We start from the raw sequence: 24,315 nt of genomic DNA, 5'->3' as shown, positions 1-24,315 counted from the left end.
TACATCCTTTGTTAAAAAAGCTTAGATTACTTCTTTTTCAAATAAAGATAGCAAGAGAATGAAGAAAAATTGATAATAGGAGTAAATTAGAAAATAGCTTAAAATTGCACGCTCTAAAATTCCAACAGTTGTTCATTAAGATTTATCCGATACCCTGTGAGGTGTTCTTTACTTGTTTTGGGGTTTTTTTGCCTTTTTTTTGTCTACCCTGTTGGATCTCAAATAAAGAAATTTTTTTAAAAATCGCACGCTCTATCTGAATCATGAAATAAAAAATGTGGGTTCAGTATCCCTTTAAATAAAACATTTTATTTAACTTAAGTAAACACTGCACTGTAGATAATCAATAAACTGATGATTAGTTAGCTGAGACTGCTGAATGAGCTGCCTTGTTCAATGTATTAATATGCACTTCCCCTTTGTTTAAAATAATTGCAGGTTTATCATACAGATTCATTGTCTTGTACTTGTTGGGGCTATTCATCCCTTATCTGCACACTATGTACCACATTTGGGCGGTTTTTGAGATGTTTACGCCTATCCTTGGTCGCAGTGGAACAGAAATTCCCCCTGATGTTGTGTTGGCTTCCCTTATTGCTGCATGTACAATAATTATGACCTCCTACTTTGTAAGTACAACTGTATTTATGAATATCATCTTGCAAGTACAGTTCTATTTTTTTTCTTAAAGGCAACATTATTTAAAAGTTAAAGATTATACAGCAGGCTGCAAAAATGTGAATATACGTAATAATTTAATTCTATTTGCAGCAATGTCCTGTACACCCTGAGCAGTGTCTATGTATGTGTGTGCATGTGCATGTGTGTATGTATATGTGTGTATATAGTGTGTGTGTGTGTGTATGTATGTATGTGTGTATATATATATATATATATATATATATATATATATATATATATATATATGTGTGTATATATATATGTGTGTGTGTATATGTATGTATGTATGTGTGTATATATATATATATATATATATAAATGAAGGAAGGAAAGCACTCTCTGGTCTTTTAGTGAAATTTTTTTTTTTAATAACTTTATTTATAATATAAAGATCCATTTCACTTACAATACAGTTATTTCAAGTAACGCAGTTACTAAATGATTAGTTACAGCAGCAATAAGGGTGGCAATAAGTATCCGGGAATACAGTAGGTTACAGTATTTAAACACAAAATGTAAATTTAACAGCAGTAATACTTCCCAAGCTGTATTGTAGTAAGACACCATGACCCTGAGTTCTGCCAGCTTTTAGTTGAGATGTTCCTTATGAAGTGGCCTGGATCTCTTTTTTACAACTTTTATAGAAGAAAGGAGAAGAAAAAGGGTGGACAGAAAAGAACACAGAGAAAAAGAACAAAACAGTAAAAACTATTCAATTTAACTTAACTTACCCAGAGTGCGTCCAGATCGCCCCCCACAGGCCAGCATCAGAAACATCTTAGGATAGGTAGGAGTTCAGTCAGCAGAGCATTCACACACAGGTATTGCTAGTCTAGGGTTCTCTGCTTTGGAAGCACCAATTACCCTTCAGATTTTCATTTAGGATATATAAACTATTCCTAAATGGGAAGATAACCCTTTCTGTAACTGCATCTGGCAAATATCGTAGATATGTTTCCCATCTAAGGATAAAACGTTTAATTCTTTTCTCAGGGTCTCCCTTTGTATCTGCTTGCTCAACTAACATCTGAGTATGTATGTTCCTGATTAGTTTTTGGAATGGAGGGGACTTGTTGCTGGCCCAACCTGCCAAAATGTGCTGTTTTGCCAGTATGATAACTGTGGAGATAAAGGTGTCTGAATTAAGCCTCTCATTAGTGGATACTAAGAATATTATATGTTGTGCAGAAAGTTCAACCCTCATTTTGGTAACCTTAGCCAACCAGTAAGATATTTTCTGCCAATAACCTGTCAATTTAGGGCAATTCCACAGTAGATGTATCCAATCTGGTGCCTCAAAGCTGCATTTGGGGCACATATTTCTTGCCCCTGGTACCCATTTAGAACGAAGACCGGGTGTTATGTAAGCCTGTTGTAATATTTTTAAATGAGATTCTCTTAGGGTGGAGGAAATAGTTATGGCCTGTATTTTATCTAGACTATTTTCGATCAGAGGCTTGTCCACCGTTAGGAGATCATATCCTGACCATTTAGATAAAATCTTTTGCATGGCAGTGTCTTCTAGATGGAGGAGCAAGAGGTTATATATATGCGTGAGTTTATAGGACCCTTGTCTTGCCAATATGCAAAGCTTATCTATATTGGTTGAATCCCTGGTAAGTAAGCCATCTGATTTCAATTTATTTACAAAGTGCCTGCATTGAAAATATGCAAATTTGTGAGTACTGGGGAGGGCGTATGTGTTTTGTAATTCCTGAAAGGATAGGAATTCTAAGGTAACAGGGTTATACAACTGCCTAAGTGTAGTGAGGTGTTTTTCCTGCCACAACCGAAAGGCTTCTGTGGTATAACCAGGAAGGAACCGTAGATTCCCTTGGATTGGCAAATATTTACTCACCGACTTGTCCACCCCCCAAAATCTACAAATTTTGGTCCAGGCTCTCAGAGGGTCCCTGTAAAGAATATGGTTTTGTATGTGTGGTGGCAGTGAGGACATGTCCGCATGGGGGAGAAATGCAAGATGTATCGGGGCAGTAAGACGTTGCTCCAAGACAGGTACAGTGAAATGATTATCGCCAATTAGCCAGTCGAGGATTAATTTTGTCAAGGTAGCCCAATTGTACCATACAATGTTAGGGAGGCGAAGACCACCCCTATTTGTTGGCATCATAAGGTAATTCTTCCCTATCCTGTGTTTTTTCCCTCTCCAGATAAACTGTCCCAAAGCAGTTTGTAATGTGTTGGCATCCTGTCTTGTGAGAAGCAGTGGCAACATCTGTAGGGGATATAAAAGTTTGGGCAATGCAACCATCTTAAAGAGGTGTATCCTGCCTGAGAGGGATATTGGTAGCCTTGCCCAACCCAAAAGTAATGTTTTGATGTTTTGAATCGTTTCTTTGAGGTTGAGGTGATATAATTTATTAGGATTAACATGTAGTTGTATGCCTAAGTATTTAAGTGAGCCCTCCGTAATTTTGAGTCCTGTGTGCTGTAGTGGGAGATTCTGTTTGTTTTGTAGCCATACAACCTCCGATTTGTCGATGTTAATTTTGTATCCAGTAAATGTGCCGAATCTCTCGATTACGTGTAGAACTGATTGTAGGTTGGCATTGGGATTTCCTATAAATAGTAATAGGTCATCCGCATATAGTGACAAATGTTGTGTATGATCTAGTAACTTTAGTCCTTCACAGTTTTGCCTGATGTAACATGTTAAGGGCTCTATGGCCAGGTCGAATAATAAGGGGGAGAGGGGGCACCCCTGTCTCGTGCCTCTTTGTAGTTCAAATGAGGGGGAAAGCTCACCATTAATGATCAGGGAGGCCCTAGGAGCATTGTATATTCTATGGAGGAGGCCTGGGAAGTTACCAGTAATGTCAAATTGTGTTAAAGAAGTGTGTAGATGGTCCCATTCAACCCTATCAAATGCCTTCTCAGCGTCTAGCGCTAAGAGGCATGCATCCGGCAGTGTAGGAGGTTTGGGAGAATGGGTGTTATACCAGTAATGGGATATGATTGCTAATGTTTTCCTTATATTTGTAACTGAGGAGCGGCCCTTAACAAATCCAGTCTGATCTGGGTGGACAATTGAGGGTAAAGCCAACGTTAGCCTATCTGCTAGAATTTTTGTTAATATTTTATAATCTCCATTCAGAAGTGAGATTGGTCGGTATGATGATGTTAGGGTAGGCTCTCTATCTGGTTTGAGTAGGAGGCAAATATTTGCATCAGTGAATCTACTATCTATGCCTGTGGTACCCTCTAGGTATGCCGAATATAGGGATGATAGAGTGGGCGCTATTTCTTCGCTTAGGATTTTGTAAAACTCTGATGGTAGCCCATCAGGGCCAGCTGCCTTCCCAAGTTTGGCATTACGTATGGCTTTAATCACCTCGCGTGTTTGTATTTTGGCGTTAAGTAGGGATTTTTGCTCAGTCGTTATCTTGGGGATTTTTACGGAACCCCAGAAATGCCCTTTTGCCTCCAAATTAACCGGTTGACTAGCATACAGATTAGTGTAATAGTTTACGAACTCTGTCATAATGTCTGTGGGTGTCGAAGTTATGCGAGAGTGAGATTTAATAGCTGTGATGTAGGATTTCGGTCTGTATAGCCTGACCAAGTCTGCTAGAAGTTTACCTGATCTATTGCCATGTCTGAAGTACCTGCCCTGTCTATGTATGTGGAAGGTGTTATTCTGTTGGGCCAAGAAGGTATCTCGTGATTGCTTAAGATCATAATAATTTTGCTGAGATATTGGTGTAGGGTTATTCAGATATGTATTATATGCCTCGGTCAGTTTGGATAGGAATTCATTATCTATCCTTTGAAGAGTTTTGTTGTGATGGGCTGTGAAGGAGGTGATGTGTCCTCGTATCACCGCTTTTGAGGCATGCCAGAATAAGTTTGGATCGGCACTATGCTGGGCATTGTCTGAAGCATAATGGAGCCAGGATGATTTAAGGTGCTGGCGGAAGTCAGTATTGTTATATAAATAAGTTGGGAATCTCCATGTCTTCTTAGGGGGTTTGGTAGGCAGTGTTTGAAATATTAGACTAATCGGGGCATGATCCGAGATTGTAATTGGACTTATATTAGCATGGTGGATTTGAGGCGATAGGGTGGATGAGGTTAAGAAATAATCAATTCGGGAGAGGGTGTTGTGTGTTCTAGATAAACAGGTGTAATCTCTGCTAATTGGGTTTTGCATCCTCCATATGTCTACCAGATCTAGTGTGTCTTTAAAGGATTTAATCAGTTTCACTTCTCTTTTATATCTGGACGTACCTATTTTGGAAGTGGATGCTGTGGCGGGATCTTTGAACCTGTCCAGGGGCAGCGCCTGCACTAAGTTAAAATCCCCCCCTATAATTATGGGAGCATTATTAGCAATTATTTTAGCTGATAGCGTCGTCCAGAAAACAGGACTATGCTCGTTGGGACCATAGACATTACAGATGGTGTAGTTGGTCGAGTTAATTTGTAGTGAAGCTATTATAAACCTACCCTTCTGATCTATCTCTATCTTTGAGAATGAAACTGGAAGGCCCTTCCTGACTAGAATGGCCACTCCTCTTTTCCTGCCCTCTGTAGGTGAGAAGAGAATCTGCCCCACCCAGCGTATTTTTAGTTTTTCATGTTCCTCTGTGGATAATTTAGTCTCCTGTAGTAACGCTATATCTGCATGTAGTGTCTGTAGGTGTTGAATAATCATGCTTCTTTTTGCGGGTGAAGTAATGCCCCCCACATTCCATGAGATGTGAAAATTTAATAAATCAAGCATGACGTTTCGGGGACACACTCCCCTTCCTCGTCTGAGGAAGGGGAGTGTGTCCCCAAAACGTCATGCATGATTTATTAAATTTACACTAAAAGACCAGAGAGTGCTTTCCTTCATTCATATATCTATATCTGCTAGCACCCTGGCATTCAACATTTGGAAGTGAGAGTGCTCTCATTCAACCTGTGTATATATATGTGTGTGTGTGTGTATATATATATATATATATATATATATATATATATATATATATATATATATATATATATATATATATATATATATATATATATACACAGTATATGTATGTGTGTGTGTGTGTATATATATATATATATATATATATATATATATATATATATATATATATTAATCAAAGAGAGCACTAACAGTAAACCTAATCCTGCAACCCCCTATTAAGCCAATCAAATACAAAAGTACAGACACCGTCCCCCACCTATGCGTGCTTATATCTAGGTAGATGGGAGACACGAACCATTTCGGATGTGGAAGATGAATTTGGAGAGTTTATCGCACTGTGGATTCCTATTATTGACGACATGCTGATGCTATGAGAAGGGACTCCTGATAGTCTCTACAAATTCATAGCACATCTGAACTCTAATAATTGGAACCTTAAGTTTACCTATGAATGGAGCTATGACTCCCTGTCCTTTTCTGATTTAAAAATTACTAGGATAGGTGACAATCTATGCACAGAAATATATCGTAAGGACACATCAGCAAATACACTATTAGAGGCCAACAGTTATCACCCTAGACCTCAAATTAATGCTATACCAATAGGGCAATTCCTGTGACAAAAAAGGAACTGCTCATCTGAAACTAGTTTTAAGATTTTTTTTTAAGATGATCTAAAAACTAGATTTAAATCAAGAGGGTATTTACAGAAAGTCATTAACTATGGCTATAAAAGGGTAAGGGGTACACCCAGACAAATGTTGCTTTACCAGCAAAAAGAGCAAAAGGTCAACTCAGAGGTTAGGTTTATAACCACCTATAACAATAGGTGGGAGGACGTGAAATCACTACTCCCTAAACATTGGAACATACCCACTTATGACTGCTAGACGAACCCCCTCCCTGAAGGACAAACTGGTTCATAGCCATTATAAAGGCACAAGCGGATGGCTGGGTAAACAACAAAAGAGTAGTTGATGTTAGGCATGTGGTAGATGTAAAATGTGCAAACACCTTCTTAGAGGTAGATATGCTTCAGACTCAGCAGGTAAACAACATAGAGTGAAAGGACATATTACCTGTAGGAGTGAGGGGGTGATCTATATGGCAGCTTGTTCGTGCCCTCGCCTCTATGTAGGAAAAACCTATCGTGAGTTTAGGGAACGTATGAAAGAACATAGAAGGGACATGTGAGAAAATTAAAGATAGTGGTGTGACACGTCACTTTTATGAGTGTCATGACAGTAATCTTTATTTGAAATGCAAGAATGTAAGTTTAGATGCCCACCCATTTTTGGTTAACAACCTGGGTTGTTCTTGCTGATTGGTGGATAAGTTCATCCACCAATAAAAAAAAGTGCTGTCCAGAGTTCTGAATCAATAAAAAAAGCTTAGATGCCTTTTTCAAATACAGATACCAAGAGAACAAAGAAAAATTGATAATAGGAGTAAATTAGAAAGTTGCTTAAAATTGCATGCTCTATCTGAATCACGAAAGAAAAAAAAATTGAGTTCAGTGTCCCTTTAATTATGCTCCCTTTTTGGTTTAATGATACCAAGATCCCTGTTTTATATCTGCTAGCTTTAAAATTATAAGCCTTATTTCTTTTATATAGGTGGCAAGAGTCCATGAGCTAGTGACGTATGGGATATACATTCCTACCAGGAGGGGGCAAAGTTTCCCAAACCTCAAATGCCAATAATACACCTCCCACCTCATAAACACAGGTTTATGAGTACGGCACCAGCCGAAACGCGTAAAACCCGATATTTTTTTACTGTGTATACCATGTTAATTTTTAAGATGGAGAAATAAAGGCTGTTTTTTATACATATATGGATCTTGGGACCGCTTTTTCTTTTTTCTCTTACATATGCAATTAGGATTACAAGGAATCCTTCATAGGTACCCTCTGTCCACGAGTACACAAAGCTACCATTGGCGGATCAACTCTGAAAACTTTCACAGAGCTCCACACATTTGGGTGATAACAGCTGAGCTGAAAGAACGAGCACTGTCTTTGATTGGATTGCCGCCTACTACGTGACCCCGCACTCTGACTCCCATTTGCCTACGGACCTGTTCGTTAGTCCCATAGAGGCAACCCGGAACCGGCTAAACGAAGAGCCGCATAGCTGCAGTCGCTGCAGGAGCAGGACGTGACTGGCGGCGGCTGAAAAGTTTTAACCGCATCAGGGACCAAAGGACGAGCATTTAGAGCACCTGGTTGGCTCTATCTCTGCGCAGAGTGGATACTCGTCAAAGGCACATAATGGTCAAGTGCGGGTGAGTCCTACATCAGTGTTGACATTTAATATACTATTATATGAGTGTTGAGCGGCTATCTTGCTCTACAGTGTCTTGGGGACACATACTTAACAGTGCATTTTGTATTGCCTTTCTGTTTTGAACTGACATAAGGAGCTGTGGACTGCTTTATCATTATTTCTTCGGTTAATCACGGGCTTACCATAGAACTAACTCTTGTTTATACCTCCCACCTCAATCATACCTCAGTTTTGCAAACTTTGCCTCCTTAGGAGGTGGTGAAGCATGATGTGCTTGATTTCTTCTGTGATAGGCTCTTCTAAGTATATTGAAGCCCAGTTCCTCTCTAAGTACAGTGTTTGTCTGAGGGACGTGAAGGGTGTATTGCCTGATTATACCATGTTTTCGCCTATGGGAAATCTCTATTCTAGGGCTCTCTGTAAATTTGGTCGCAGGGATTCATCTGCTATCTCCCTTTACAGATCGACATTATACTCCTCTACCATTACCTCTGCTAATATGTTTCAGTTCTGACTTGGCTGTCTGCTATATGTGGATGGGTGTCTTCTGGTAAGTATATATCATTTTTTTTTTTTTATTGAGGTTTTAAAATAAGTAAGACAAGCAAGTTATTACACAGAATGTCAAACCACCCACAAAATTGACAAATACAGAGTCAAAAAATAACACCATCCATCAATACAAATGTTGCTTGAGAATATGTATAAGTATTAAACAATAAACCTCAGTTTTTAATAGGGAATGTCCTCTTAAAGCATGGTACTATATAAAGTAAAGTTAAGTTATATCCCCCAAGAAGCTAAAGAGGTCTCTCTTGGGCCTCCTGGACTAAATCATGTACATAATGGGGGACTTTGAAGAGGAAATAAAAATAACAAAATAGGCCACTCTTGGACCTAAGGATTTTTTTCTTAATTATAACATTAACATCTGAATTAAGATATCTAATGAAGTAGCTTAGCACACACAAGAACCATCTTATAATAATTAACTGATTTACCATAAGGAAATGGCTATTCACTTTCTATTTGGAAGCTGTGCCCCTTAATAAGAGAAAGGAAAACAAAAAAACAAAAACTATAAACCATATTATAGAGAGAGGGCCAACTCAGATCTAATAAGTCTCTGATACAGGTATGTTCACCTTAAGTGGTGAGGGCAGTATACAAATGTGTAATTAAGACCATACTGGGATTGAGTTACATCTTTATAGGTGGCCACGAAGACCGCTGAGGTATGGCTCAATCATACATTAATGTGGCATAGAATCTTGTACATGGATCTAATAATTCAGCTAGTAGGGGATGACTACATTACAGGTCGCAGACAGCAACATTAATCTGAGTTTTCCATGTCCCTCCGGCCGCAAGGAACATGGCAAAAGCTATTCTTGTTAGCATAGTGACTAGGGTGGTTGTGTATTGTTAAAATATCCTATCTGCTCCATAGAACCCCCATGTAAAAGAGTTGTCTTTTGCTGGTACACTACATTAGGTCTGAAGTCCTGGTTACAATGGGATATGAACACAGGGCAATAATACCCAATTATTACCTTAATAGAGTAATAGTGCAGGCAGCACCTTGAAATATTTTCTGTGTGACAGACTTAACAACTTCATATTCAAACACACAGTCAATTCTATTTCCATTTATACATATTTACAGCATTTACAGTGTCTGTCCTCAATAATACCCCCTAAGGGAGAGAAAGCATAGAAAGCAATTTCAACTGACATAAATGATAACATGTTAAACATAAACTCAAGAACCTTCTGTACCATATCTAAGATGAACTGGCTATAGTGATGGGGTAAAGCTTATAAAGTTCCAGTCCTATTCATCCTGTGCATGTTAATAAATGTCCAGGTAGCACAGGCCCTTCCAGGGATCTATCCTATTCCCATCTTCCAAGTACTTATCAGTCTTTGCGGTTTAATGTATCTTACCGCCTCAGGTATAAAAGAGGGGCCCAGCAAGTAAAGAGAGACTTTCATTAGGTCCTTTTCAAGCGCAGCCATGTTGATTAGACAGTCCCAGAGCCAAATCTCCACACTGTGTCTGTACCAGATAGTCAAATTGCCCCTTTGTATATCGCGGCAACTGTCCCTTTAAAGCTACAGGCCAGATTACTATGTCCAAATAGGAACTACCTCCCGGTGTGGCTTCAGAGCCGTTTGTCCAAGTAAAGTAGACGGGGTCTATCCCTCCCATATAGGCTCCACTTTGGGTCTCAGAATCAGCTGCAACTGTTTCCATGGGATTATCTGGGATAGCAGCAGTCTCCACTATGGCGTTGGGCACAATACCCGGCTTCCAGCTGATCACCTCCTTGCTTGATGTAGCTGTTACGCAGTCTTTCCCATCTGATCCGTGATCCCGCCAGAGACCAGAGGGGACCGCGGCATAGGTCTTGTCTCCCGGTGTCTCATGAACCCCCAATGCAGGAACCGATCTGGGCCGGTCCTTCTCTGGGCACGAGCTGGATGGGGTCAGCGTTATGACTGAGAGGGCCTCCCCCCTGTAAACCCTCCTGGCCAAGCAGGTAACCGGGTCCTCAACCTCCGCCGCTAGTGTATGCTCAGCTGGTATCTGAATCTTCTTACTCTGTGATCTTCCTCCAAGGAGGATAGCACAAAGGTCCCTCTCTAGATCGCGGAAGTGTTCTTGTATGAGGCTACTTATTTGTGACTCCCATCGTGCCAAAGCCTCCATTTGTGCTCAGTGGGTTAGATGTGGTATATGGCAGGATGGGTCTTTGAGGTAGTGCCGTCGTGTCAATGATGGTTCTCTGTTGAAAATTAAGAAGGCAGTCTAGCTTTGACTGCTATACCCCCGCATGTGGGGGGGGGGGGGAGGCTGAATCCTTGTGGAGAGGCCGCCGCCTAAGGTTCCAGCAGTCCAGATCTGGGTCCTGTCGTCATAAACTCTGCAACCTGATATTGTTCTGTTCTGTGTGTTGTGAGCTACTCAAAACTGCTGATGGTTTTGTTATAGGTTACAGGATGGTCTCAATAACCGGCGGGTTAGGGAACTCAAACTAGGAGCCACAGATATTGCGACCTAACATGGCCGCTGCCTAGACACGCCCCCCAGTATATATCATTTTTAAGATATTCTCAGCTATGGAAGGCAATTTATATTATAAGTTCTTAATGTATATTGCATATATTAGCCACGAGTCAGGTCTGTTAATATTTCCTTTTGCAGTCACGCAGTTTCAGAATGGAAATTATGTTTATGGGAGAATTTTTAAAAAAAAATTTTTTTCTTGCCTGGAATTCCGGTTAACTGTTAACATGGAGTCTGTTTTGAAAATGTTTGCGTGTAAATTGCATCATTTTATTGCGTAATTTTTGGCGCAAATATTTTTCCCCGCCAAATTGCGTCTGCTGTGGCGCGAGTTGCGTCATTTCATTGCGTAATTTTTGGCGCAAGGTTGCGTCTGTTGTGATGCGATTTGCGTCATTTTTGGCGCAAAGTTGCGTCTGTTATGAGCGAGTTGCGTCTTTTTTTAGTGCGTCGTTCTTGGCTCCGAAATGTGTTATAATAAGCCTCTCCCTCTAATGCTTGCTGCTCTAATTTATATTATAGAGAACTATGATGCTTGCTTTTGATTTTACATTTTGTATAAGAATTTTATCATAAGCATTTTTATGGAAATTGGATATTTTGTTTAAATGTTATTTTTTCTTTTTTGTTACATTTTGCAAGATGTTTCAAACTGATCCTGCCTTTGATGTACTGTAGGAACTAAGCTGCATGAACACAATTCTACCAAAGCTAAGTGTGTTTGTTGTAAACAAGCTGATCTTATTTCTTCAGCTCAATTATGTGGCATTTGTTTTGACAAATTATTACATGCTGATAATGTTTCTATGAGTACAAATACATCTACTGTTATTCCTTCTCAGTCTAATGTACCTGATATACCTGCAGATATGACCTTTTTTATTGCTGCAGCCATAGAGAAGGCTATGACTGCTATTCCACCTTCAAATAAACGTTAAAGATCTTTCCAAACTTGTCATAGATCTAATGAATTTTGTACTGACCGACAGCAAAAATCCTCTACTGATGAGGGTTCCTCTGACTCAGAGGATCCTGCATCAGAGACAGAAATTGACAAATCTTCTTTTTTATTTAAAATTGAACATATTCGTTCTCTATTAAAGGAAATATTTTTTACTTTGGGTATTGAGGAGTCTAGTCCTTCTGATAGCAAAGCTAATAATCGTTTGAATTCTGTATTTAAGACTTCTGAGGTTACTCCTGAGGTTTTTTCATTTTCCAGATGCTATCTCCAATATGATTGCTAAAGAATGGTCTAGACTTGGTACCTCTTTTAACCCTTCTTCTAGGTTTAAGAAGTTGTATCCTTTACCTTAGAGTTTTGGGAAAAGGTCCCTAAGGTTGATGGGGCTATTTTCACTCTTACCAAATGTACTACTATTCCTATGGAAGATAGTACTTCTTTTAAGGATCCTTTAGATAGGAAGCTTGAATCTTACCTTAGACGAGCATATTTACATACTGGCTATATTCTTAGACCAGCTATTTCTATGGCTGATCTTGCTGCTGCTTCAACTTTTTGGTTGGACAGTTTAGCGCAGCAGTTATCAGATCCTGAATTATCTAGCATTGTTCTTTTACTTCAACATGCAAACCATTTAATTTGTAATGCTGTATTTGATGTCATTAAGATTAATGTCAAATCTATCTTTAGCTATTCTAACTAGAAGAGCTTTATGGCTTAAATCTTGGAATGCTGACATGGTGTCTAAAGCTAGATTATTATCTCTATCTTTTCAGGGTAATAATTTGTTTGGTTCTCAATTGGATTCTATTATCTCCACTTTCACTGAGGGTAAGGGAGTTTTTCTGCCCCAAGACAAGAAATCTAAGGGTAAATATAAAGCCCCCAATCGTTTTCGTTCCTTTCGTCAGAATAGAGAACAGAAAACCTCTCCTTCCCCTAAGGCTTCTGGCTCTAATTGGAGACCATCTCCGAAATGGAATAAATCCAAGCCTTATAAGAAACCAAATCCAGCCCCTAAGACTGCATGAAGGTGCGGCCCTCAAACCAGTGCTTCTGGTGAGGGGCAGATTAAAGTTATTTCAAGACATTTGGACACTTTCTGTCCAAAATCAGTGGATTCAGAATATTGTTTCTCAAGGGTATCGAATAGGTTTCAGAATCTCCCATGGGAAGATTCTTTCTTACTCATGTTCCAACAAACCATGTGAAGGCTCAGGCTTTTCTGAAATGTGTTTCAGACCTAGAGCTTTCAGGGGTGATTGTACCAGTTCTTCAGCAGGAACAGGGATTGGGTTTTTTATTCAAATCTATTAATTGTCCCAAAGGAAGATTCTTTCAGAACAATCCTGGATCTGAAAACTTTAAATCATTTTGTAAGAGTCCCAACTTTCAAGATGTTGACTATAAGTACTATTCTGCCTTTAGTTCAGCAAGGTCATTTCATGTCCACAAAAGACTTACAGGACTTATCTTCACATTCCGATTCATCCAGACCACTATTGTTTTCTGAGATTCTCTTTTCTAGACAAGCATTACCAATTTGTGGCTCTTCCATTTGGCCTAGCAACAGCATCAAGAATTTTTCCGAAGGTTCTCGGTGCCCTTCTATCTGTAATCAGAGAGCAAGGTATTGCAGCGTTTCCTTATTTGGACGATATCTTGGTACTAGCTCAATATTTTCATTTAGCAGAATCACACACAAAACAACTAATGTTGTTTCTTCAAAGACATGGTTGGAGGATCAATTTACCAAAGAGTTTCTTGATTCCTCAGACAAAGGTCACCTTCTTAGGTTTCCAGATAGATTCAGTGTCCATGACTCTTTCTCTAACAGACAAGAGACGAATGAAATAGGTCTTAGCTTGTCTACACCTTCAGTCTCTATCATTCCCTTCAGTGGCTATGTGCATGGATGTTTTAGGTCTCATGATTGTAAGCATCGGACGCAATCCCCTTTGCTCATTTTCATTTGAGACCTCTACAGCTTTGCATGTTGCACCAGTGGTGCAGGGATTATACTCAGATATCACAGTTGATATACTTAAATCCCAACACTCAACTCTCTCTGACTTGGTGGTTAAACCATCACCTTATTGTTCAAGGGGCCTCTTTTGTTCATCCTTCCTAGACTGATCACAACAGATGCAAATCTTACAGGTTGGGGAGCTGTCTGGGGGTCTCTGGCAGCACAAGGGGTTTGAAATCCTCAAGAGGCAAGGTTACCAATCAATATTTTAGAACTCCGTGCTATTTCCAGAGCTTTTCAGGCTTGGCCTCTATTGAAGAGAGAACTTTACATTCGTTTTCAAACAGACAATATCCAACAGTGGCATATGTCAATCATCAAGGGGGAACTCGCAGTCCTTTCCAATGAAAGAAGTTTCTCTGATACTTTCTTGGGCGGAATCCAACTCTTGTCAAATCTCTGCGATTCATATCCCAGGTGTAGACAGTTGGGAAGTGGATTATCTCAGCTGTCATTCTCTACATCCGGAAGAGTGGTCTCTCTATCCAGATGTTTTTTTTTCCAACTTGTACAGATGTGGAGTCTTCCAGAAATAGATCTGATGGCCTCTCGTCTGAACAAGAAATTGCCCAGATACCATTCCAGGTCCAGGGATCCTCAGGCAGAAATTAATGGGGCTCTAGCAATTCCCTGGTTTTACCAACCTGCTTAAATTTTTCTGTCTCTTTTTCTTCTTCCAAAAGTAATCTCCAAGATCATAATGGAACAATCTTATGTGTTTCTGATGGCACCAGCATGGCCTCACAGGTTTTGGTATGCGGACCTTGTCCGAATGTCCAGTTGCCAGCCTTGGTCACTTTATATAAGACCAGACTTTCTGTCTCAAGGCCCAGTTTTCCATCAGGATCTCAAATCTCTAAATTTGAAGGCATGGAAATTGAACGCTTAGTTCTTAGTCACAGCGGTTTCTCTGACTCAGTAATTAACACTATGATACAGGCTTGTTAGTCTGTTTCAAGGAAGATTTATCATAGGGGTTGGAAAACCTATATTTCTCTTAAGTGTATCCAGTCCACGGATCATCCATTACTTGTGGGATATTCTCCTTCCCAACAGGAAGTTGCAAGAGGATCACTCACAGCAGAGCTGCTATATAGCTCCTCCCCTCACTGCCATATCCAGTCATACTCTTGCAACTCTCAACAAAGATGGACGTAGTAAGAGGAGAGTGGTGTATTATAGTTAGTTTTTTAACTTCAATCAAAAGTTTGTTATTTTTAAATGGTACCGGAGTGTACTGTTTTATCTCAGGCAGCATTAGAAGAAGAATCTGCCTGTGATTTCTATGATCTTAGCAGAAGTAACTAAGATCCACTGCCGTTCTCGCATATTCTGAGGAGTGAGGTAACTTCAGAGGGGGAATGGCGTGCAGGTTTTCCTGCAATAAGGTATGTGCAGTTAACATTTTTCTAGGGATGGAATTTGCTAGAAAAATGCTGCTGATACCGGATTAATGTAAGTTAAGCCTAAATGCAGTGATTTAATATCGACTGGTATCAGGCTTATCAACAGAGATACATACTCTTATAAAAGCGTAATATAAAACGTTTGCTGGCATGTTAATCGTTTTTATATATGTTTGGTGACAAAACTTATTGGGGCCTAGTTTTTTTCCACATGGCTGGCTTGAATTTTGCCTAGAAACAGTTTCCTGAGGCTTTCCACTGTTGTAATATAAGTGGGAGGGGCCTATTTTAGCGCTTTTCTGCGCATCTAGAATTACAGACAGATACGCTGCTTCTTTCTGCATGATACAGGACATATCTGAAGGGCTCAAAAGGCTTCAAAAGTTGTGTTTGAGGAGGGTAACAACCACAGTAGACCTGTGGCAGTTGTTGTGACTGTGTTTAAAAAACGTTTTTGTCATTTATTATTCTGTTTTTGGTATTAAGGGGTTAATCATCCATTTGCAAGTGGGTGCAATGCTCTGCTAACTTGTTACATACACTGTAAAAATTTTGTTAGTGTAACTGCCTTTTTTCACTGTTATTTCAAATTTTGTCAAAATTTGTTTCTCTTAAAGGCACAGTAACGTTTTTTGTATTGCTTGTTAACTTGATTTAAAGTGTTTTCCAAGCTTGCTAGTCTCATTGCTAGTCTGTACAAACATGTCTGACACAGAGGACACTACTTGTTCATTATGTTTAAAAGCCATGGTGGAGCCCCATAGGAGAATGTGTACTAAATGTATTGATTTCACCTTAAACAGTAAAGATCAGTCTTTATCTATAAAAGAATTGTCACCAGAGGGGTCTGTCGAGGGGGAAGTTATGCCGACTAACTCTCCCCACGTGTCGGACCCTTCGCCTCCCGCTCAAGGGACGCACGCTAATATGGCGCCAAGTACATCAGGGACGCCCATAGCGATTACTTTGCAGGACATGGCTGCAATCATGAATAATACCCTGTCAGAGGTATTAGCCAAATTACCTGAATTGAGAGGCAAGCACGATAGCTGTGGGGTTAGACGAGATACAGAGCGCGTAGATGCTGTAAGAGCCATTTCTGATACTGCGTCACAATATGCAGAACCTGAGGACGGAGAGCTTCAGTCTGTGGGTGACGTCTCTGAATCGGGGAGACCTGATTCAGAGATTTCTAATTTTAAATTTAAGCTTGAGAACCTCCGTGTATTGCTTGGGGAGGTATTAGCTGCTCTGAATGACTGTGACACAATTGCAGTGCCAGAGAAATTGTGTAGACTGGATAAATACTATGCAGTGCCGGTGAGTACTGATGTTTTTCCAATACCTAAAAGGCTTACAGAAATTATTAGTAAGGAGTGGGATAGACCCGGTGTGCCCTTTTCCCCACCTCCTATATTTAGAAAAATGTTTCCAATAGATGCCACTACACGGGACTTATGGCAGACAGTCCCTAAGGTGGAGGGAGCAGTTTCTATTTTAGCAAAGCGTACCACTATCCCGGTTGAGGACAGTTGTGCTTTTTCAGATCCAATGGATAAAAAATTAGAGGGTTACCTTAAGAAAATGTTTATTCAACAAGGTTTTATTTTACAGCCCCTTGCATGCATTGCGCCTGTCACTGCTGCGGCGGCGTTCTGGTTTGAGGCCCTGGAAGAGGCCATCCATACAGCTCCATTGACTGAAATTATTGACAAGCTTAGAACACTTAAGCTAGCTAACTCATTTGTTTCTGATGCCATTGTTCATTTGACTAAACTAACGGCTAAGAATTCCGGATTCGCCATCCAGGCGCGGAAGGCGCTATGGCTTAAATCCTGGTCAGCTGATGTGACTTCAAAGTCTAAATTACTCAACATTCCTTTCAAGGGGAAGACCTTATTCGGGCCTGGTTTGAAAGAAATTATTGCTGACACTGGAGGTAAGGGTCATACCCTTCCTCAGGACTGGGCCAAATCAAGGGCCAAACAGTCTAATTTTCGTGCCTTTCGAAATTTCAAGGCAGGTGCAGCATCAACTTTCTCTGCTTCAAAACAAGAGGGAACTTTTGCTCAATCCAAGCAGGCCAGAAAGCCTGCTGCTGCCTCCAAGACAGCATGAAGGAACGGCCCCCTATCTGACAACGGATCTAATAGGGGGCAGACGCTCTCTCTTCGCCCAGGCGTGGGCAAGAGATGTTCAGGATCCCTGGGCGTTGGAGATCATATCTCAGGGATATCTTCTGGACTTGAAAGCTTCTCCTCCACAAGGGAGATTTCACCTTTCAAGAATATCTGCAAACCAGATAAAGAAAGAGGCATTCCTACGCTGCGTGCAAGACCTCCTTGTAATGGGAGTGATCCATCCAGTTCCGCGGACGGAACAAGGACAGGGGTTTTATTTAAATCTGTTTGTGGTTCCCAAAAAAGAGGGAACCTTCAGACCAATTTTGGATCTAAAGATCTTAAACAAATTCCGCAGAGTTCCATCATTCAAGATGGAAACTATTCGAACCATTTTACCCATGATCCAAGAGGGTCAGTACATGACCACAGTAGACTTAAAGGATGCCTACCTTCACATTCCGATTCACAAGAATCATCATCGGTTCCTGAGGTTTGCCTTTCTAGACAGGCATTACCAATTTGTAGCTCTTCCATTCGGGTTGGCTACAGCCCCAAGAATTTTTACAAAGGTTCTGGGCTCACTTCTAGCGGTTCTAAGACCGCGAGGCATAGCGGTGGCTCCTTATCTAGACGACATCCTGATACAGGCGTCAAGCTTTCAAATTGCCAAGTCTCATACAGAGATAGTTCTGGCATTTCTGAGGTCGCATGGGTGGAAAGTGAACGAAGAAAAGAGTTCTCTATCTCCTCTCACAAGGGTTTCCTTCCTAGGGACTCTAATAGTTTCTATAGAAATGAAAATTTACCTGACGGAGTCCAGGTTATCAAAACTTCTAAATGCTTGCCGTGTTCTTCACTCCATTCCGCGCCCCGCGGTGGCTCAGTGCATGGAAGTAATCTGCTTAATGGTAGCGGCGATGGACATAGTGCCATTTGCGTGCCTGCATCTCAGACCGCTGCAATTATGCATGCTCAGTCAGTGGAATGGGGATTACACAGATTTGTCCCCTCTACTAAATCTGGATCAGGAAACCAGAGATTCTCTTCTCTGGTGGTTATCTCGGGTCCATCTGTCCAAAGGTATGACCTTTCGCAGACCAGATTGGACAATTGTAACAATAGATGCCAGCCTTCTAGGTTGGGGTGCAGTCTGGAACTCCCTGAAAGCTCAGGGTTCATGGACTCAGGAGGAGAAACTCCTCCCAATAAACATTCTGGAGTTAAGAGCAATATTCAATGCTCTTCTAGCTTGGCCTCAGTTAGCAACTCTGAGGTACATCAAATTTCAGTCGGACAACATCACGACTGTGGCTTACATCAACCATCAAGGGGGAACCAGGAGTTCCCTAGCGATGTCAGAAGTCTCCAAGATAATTCGCTGGGCAGAGACTCACTCTTGCCACCTATCAGCGATCCACATCCCGGGCGTAGAGAACTGGGAGGCGGATTTTCTAAGTCGTCAGACTTTTCATCCGGGGGAGTGGGAGCTCCATCCGGAGGTGTTTGCTCAATTGGTACATCATTGGGGCAAACCAGAACTGGATCTCATGGCGTCTCGCCAGAACGCCAAGCTTCCTTGTTACGGATCCAGGTCCAGGGACCCAGAAGCGACGCTGATAGATGCTCTAGCAGCTCCTTGGTTCTTCAACCTGGCTTATGTGTTTCCACCGTTTCCTCTGCTCCCTCGACTGATTGCCAAAATCAAACAGGAGAGAGCATCAGTGATTCTGATAGCGCCTGCGTGGCCACGCAGGACCTGGTATGCAGACCTAGTGGACATGTCATCCTTTCCACCATGGACTCTGCCTCTGAGACAAGACCTTCTAATACAAGGTCCTTTCAATCATCCGAATCTAATTTCTCTGAGACTGACTGCATGGAGATTGAACGCTTGATCCTATCAAAGCGTGGCTTCTCCGAGTCAGTCATTGATACCTTAATACAGGCACGGAATCCTGTCACCAGGAAAATCTACCACAAGATATGGCGTAAATATCTTCATTGGTGTGAATCCAAGAATTACTCATGGAGTAGGGTTAGGATTCCTAGGATATTGTCCTTCCTCCAAAAGGGTTTGGACAAAGGATTATCAGCTAGTTCTTTAAAGGGACAGATTTCTGCTCTGTCTATTCTTTTACACAAGCGTCTGGCAGAAGTTCCAGACGTTCAGGCATTTTGTCAGGCTTTGGTTAGAATTAAGCCTGTGTTTAAACCTGTTGCTCCTCCATGGAGCTTAAACTTGGTTCTTAAAGTTCTTCAGGGGGTTCCGTTTGAACCCCTTCATTCTATTGATATCAAACTTCTATCATGGAAAGTTCTGTTTCTGATGGCTATTTCCTCGGCTCGAAGAGTCTCTGAGTTATCTGCCTTACATTGTGATTCTCCTTATCTGATCTTTCATTCAGATAAAGTAGTTCTACGTACAAAACCTGGGTTTTTACCCAAGGTGGTTTCTAACAAGAATATCAATCAAGAGATTGTTGTTCCATCATTGTGTCCTAATCCTTCTTCGAAGAAGGAACGTCTTTTACATAATCTAGATGTAGTGCGTGCCTTGAAGTTTTACTTACAAGCTACTAAAGATTTTCGTCAAACATCTAACCTGTTTGTTGTTTACTCTGGACAGAGGAGAGGTCAAAAGGCCTCGGCAGCCTCTCTTTCTTTTTGGCTTCGGAGTATAATCCGTTTAGCCTATGAGGCTGCTGGACAGCAGCCTCCTGAAAGGATTACAGCTCATTCTACTAGAGCTGTGGCTTCCACCTGGGCCTTTAAAAATGAGGCCTCTGTTGAACAGATTTGCAAGGCTGCAACTTGGTCTTCGCTTCATACTTTTTACAAATTTTTAAAATTTGATACTTTTGCTTCTTCGAAGGCTGTTTTTGGGAGAAAGGTTCTACAGGCAGTGGTTCCTTCCGTTTAAGTTCCTGCCTTATCCCTCCCATCATCCGTGTACTTTAGCTTTGGTATTGGTATCCCACAAGTAATGGATGATCCGTGGACTGGATACACTTAACAAGAGAAAACATAATTTATGCTTACTTGATAAATTTATTTCTCTTGTAGTGTATCCAGTCCACGGCCCGCCCTGTCCTTTTCAGGCAGGTCTAAATTTTAATTAAACTACAGTCACCACTGCACCCTATGGTTTCTCCTTTCTCGGCTTGTTTCGGTCGAATGATTGGATATGGCAGTGAGGGGAGGAGCTATATAGCAGCTCTGCTGTGGGTGATCCTCTTGCAACTTCCTGTTGGGAAGGAGAATATCCCACAAGTAATGGATGATCCGTGGACTGGATACACTACAAGAGAAATAAATTTATCAGGTAAGCATAAATTATGTTTTTCTTCTTAAATGGAGAGTCCACAGCTGCATTCATTACTTTTGGAATTTAAGAACCTGGCCACCAGGAGGAGGCAAAGACAACCCAGCCAAAGGCCCAAATACTCCTCCCACTCCCCTCATCCCCAGTCATTCTTTGCCTTTCATCCCAAGAGGATGGCAGAGAACGTCAGAATGTTTATTTTTTGTTTTTGTCTCTTATGGAGGGTAGTACTCTTCGGCATGGGACAGGAGTATTAAGTAGTCCTGTCAGCCTCTCAGTGAGGGCTTGGATGATAGAGTCCTGAGATGCAGGGAGTTTCTTTCTGCGAAACCATCCCGACTCATATTAACAGCTCCTCAAGCAATCAACGTTGTCTAACTTTGCTCCGCTGCCTGCTTTCATCTCTCTTCTCTCAAGTCCATGGCAGAGGCAATGCTATTATCCGTCACACTTGAAAGACCGTGTTCCTGTTCCGCGGCGTTAATTCCGGTAAGATTGTGTCATTTTACTTTATTTGCAATGTATTATAATGTGAATGTTTCCCGAGAGGTTACCACCTTGCGGGTCTAACTTATACATAATGGTCTCAGTGAGTCTTTTAGTATCTTGGAATTGAGGGTTAATATCTCCTGAGGGGGGGTTTATAATCATGTTTGTTATGTGATTCAACCTGCTTATGTGCGGTGTTTACTGGACTCGTGGTTGGAACTTGAGGCCTTTTGGAAGTGACGCAGCCTTTTGGTTGGGCGCGCTGGTTTTGGACTGTGCGGTTCACCTTGTGTTCGGGCGTGGCTACGTTCCGTTTTTCCATTTCTGCATTTCCAACTGCGTGGCGAAGGAACATTTTCTAGTCCGCAGGGGTCTGGTCATAGGAGGTGGTGAGTGCACCAGCCATTGGGGGTGTCAGGTGCCGTATTAGTTTTTACTACTTTAGTCCATATTTAAATATCCTCTATCCAGTTATGGAGGATTCTGATGCTGAGACTATTTTGATTTCAGATTCTGTGTCCGGTGATGAATCCGGAGTGGCCTCGTTGACGCCTGTCAACCAGTTTTGTTCCTTATGCCAGTTCAAAGCGCCTGGTTCCTCGGACTCAGGGAATCAAGGGACTGCTGAGCCATCCTGTCCTCCGAGAGGCGAGTTCCCTACTAAATCATACTTCTGCACATGCAGTTAACCCAGTTTTTGGGCCTTTGGCTGGGGTGTCTTTGCCTCCTCTTAGTGGCCAGATTCTTAATTCCCAAAAGTAATGAATGCAGCTGTGGACTCTTTCCATCAGAAGAAAAGGAAATTATCAGGTAAGCATAATTTATGTTTTCATGGTGTTCCACTCATAATTATTCTTGGCATTCTTTTAGAATTCGTAGGATTCTACAGTTTCTTCAGGATGGTTTGGATAAAGGGTTGTGTGCAAATTCTTTGAAAGGACAAATCTCTGCTATTTCTGTCTTATTTCATAGAAAGATTGCTAAGCTTCCTGATATTCACTGTTTTGTTCAGGCTTTAAATCGTATCAAACCTGTTAAATCAATTTCTCCTCCTTGGAGACTAAATTTGGTTTTAAAGATTTTGCAGGCTCCTCCTTTTGAGCCTATGCATTATTTGGATATTAAACTACTTTCTTGGAAAGTGTTATTTATTTTGTTTATCTCTTCTGCTTGGAGAGTTTCTGAGTTGTCTGCTCTCTATTGTAAATCTCCTTATCTGATTTTTCATCCAGATAAAGCTGTTTTGCGGACTTTGTTTAAATTTTTACCTAAAGTTGTGAATTTTAACAACATCAATAGGGGAATTATTGTTCCTTCCTTTTGTCCTAATCCTAAGAATACTCTTGAAAGGTCTTTACATTCTTTAGATGTGGTAAGAGCTTTGAAATATTATGTTGAGGCTACTAAAGATTTCAGAAAGACTTCTAGTCTATTGGTTATTTTTTCTGGTTCCAGAAAAGGTAAGAAAGACTCTGCCATTTCCTTGGCATCTTGGTTGAAGCTTTTGATCACAAAGCTTATTTGGAGGCGGGGCAGTTTGCGCCTCAGTGAATTACAGCTCATTCTACTAGATCAGTCGCCACATCTTGGGCTTTCAAGAAAGAATCTACAGTTGATCAAATTTGCAAAGCAGCAACTTGGTCTTCTTTGCATACATTTACTATATTTTACCATTTTGATGTGTGTGCTTCTTCAGAAGCAGCCTTTGCTAGAAAGGTTCTTCAGGCAGCTGTCTCAGTTTGATTCTAGTGCATGTGATTTGAGTTTTTTTAATTTTTGTTTAAGAAAACTTAATTCTTTTTTGGATTTAATTTCTCAGCGGAAATAGCTGTTTTTATTTTATCCTTCCCTCTCTAGTGACTTGTGGACTTCCACATCTTGGATATTATATCCCATACGTCACTAGCTCATGGACTCTTGACACCTATATGAAAGAAAACATAATTTATGTAAGAACTTACCTGATCAATTCATTTCTTTCATGGTGGCAATAGTCCATGAGACCCACCCAATTTTTTAGGGTTATGATTTTTTTTATATAAAACACTTTATCCTGTTCCTCTTTTTTTATGCTTTTACACCTCACTAACTTGGCTATACGTTAAACTGAAGTATGAGTGAGGGTGGAGGTGTATTTATAGGCATTTGAGGTTTGGGAAACTTTGCCCCCTCCTGGTAAAAATGTATATCCCATACGTCACTAGCTCATGGACTCTTGCCACCATGAAAGAAATGAATTGATCAGGTAAGTTCTTACATAAATTTATGTTATTTGATGCAGCCTTGCTCCTATGTATTGATAAGATATAAGATAAGTCTTATATTTGATGCAGGTAATAAATACATAGATAAAGTAAGCCTGCTCAAATGTATTGATAAGAATTTTGGACTTGCAAAATTGTGTTACTTGCTTATTTTGGTGTTGTATATCTGCTAGCTTTAAAATTATAAGCCTTATATTTGATGCAGGTATTAAACACATAGATAAAGTAAGCTTGCTCCTATGTATTGATGAGAATTGTTGATTTGCAAAAGCTTGTTACTTGCCTATTTTGGTGTTGTGTGTATATATGCAGAATCCTACTGTTAAAATTTTGAATTGGGGGGTTGCCATTCTCGACCACTGTGATTGGATTTAAACAGTTAAAATTATGGTACCACACTTAGGGCAATCAAGAGTTAATACACCCGTGGCATGTATAAATAAAGGCAAATGGATGATACAGGCATCAACTTGTCATGCTTGATGAAGCCCTGAGAGCGATCAGCTGTGGGGTGAAACGCGTGTAGCTGGAAGCTGGATAGACACACTATGAGCAACTAAATAGTGTGTACATTTTCTGTTCACTGGGCCCATTCCTCTCCTCTGATTGAAGGGACACATTCTACTTGAACTGTATTGGTACCAATATTCATACAGCACAAATATGCATCATGTTTTTCCTGATTATGGGACACCAGTCTTGGAAAAAAGCAGCAGCAACACCCAGCCAGTGACAT

The 24,315-nt window shown here is 40.7% G+C and overlaps 1 protein-coding gene across 1 annotated transcript in view; it reads left to right on the top strand.

Annotated features, from left to right (window-relative positions):
• Nucleotides 1-24,315, top strand: part of ERMP1 (endoplasmic reticulum metallopeptidase 1) — a 189,739-nt gene that overhangs the window by 121,966 nt on the left and 43,458 nt on the right. Inside the window, exon 10 of the mRNA XM_053702559.1 lies at nucleotides 439-629. Coding sequence (XP_053558534.1) covers nucleotides 439-629 — 191 coding nt within the window. The remainder of the gene's footprint in view (nucleotides 1-438; nucleotides 630-24,315) is intronic.

Source organism: Bombina bombina, chromosome 2, assembly GCF_027579735.1.
Source record: "Bombina bombina isolate aBomBom1 chromosome 2, aBomBom1.pri, whole genome shotgun sequence".
Taxonomy (NCBI): Eukaryota; Metazoa; Chordata; class Amphibia; order Anura; family Bombinatoridae; genus Bombina; species Bombina bombina.
This window is presented reverse-complemented; position numbering and strand designations above follow the sequence as displayed.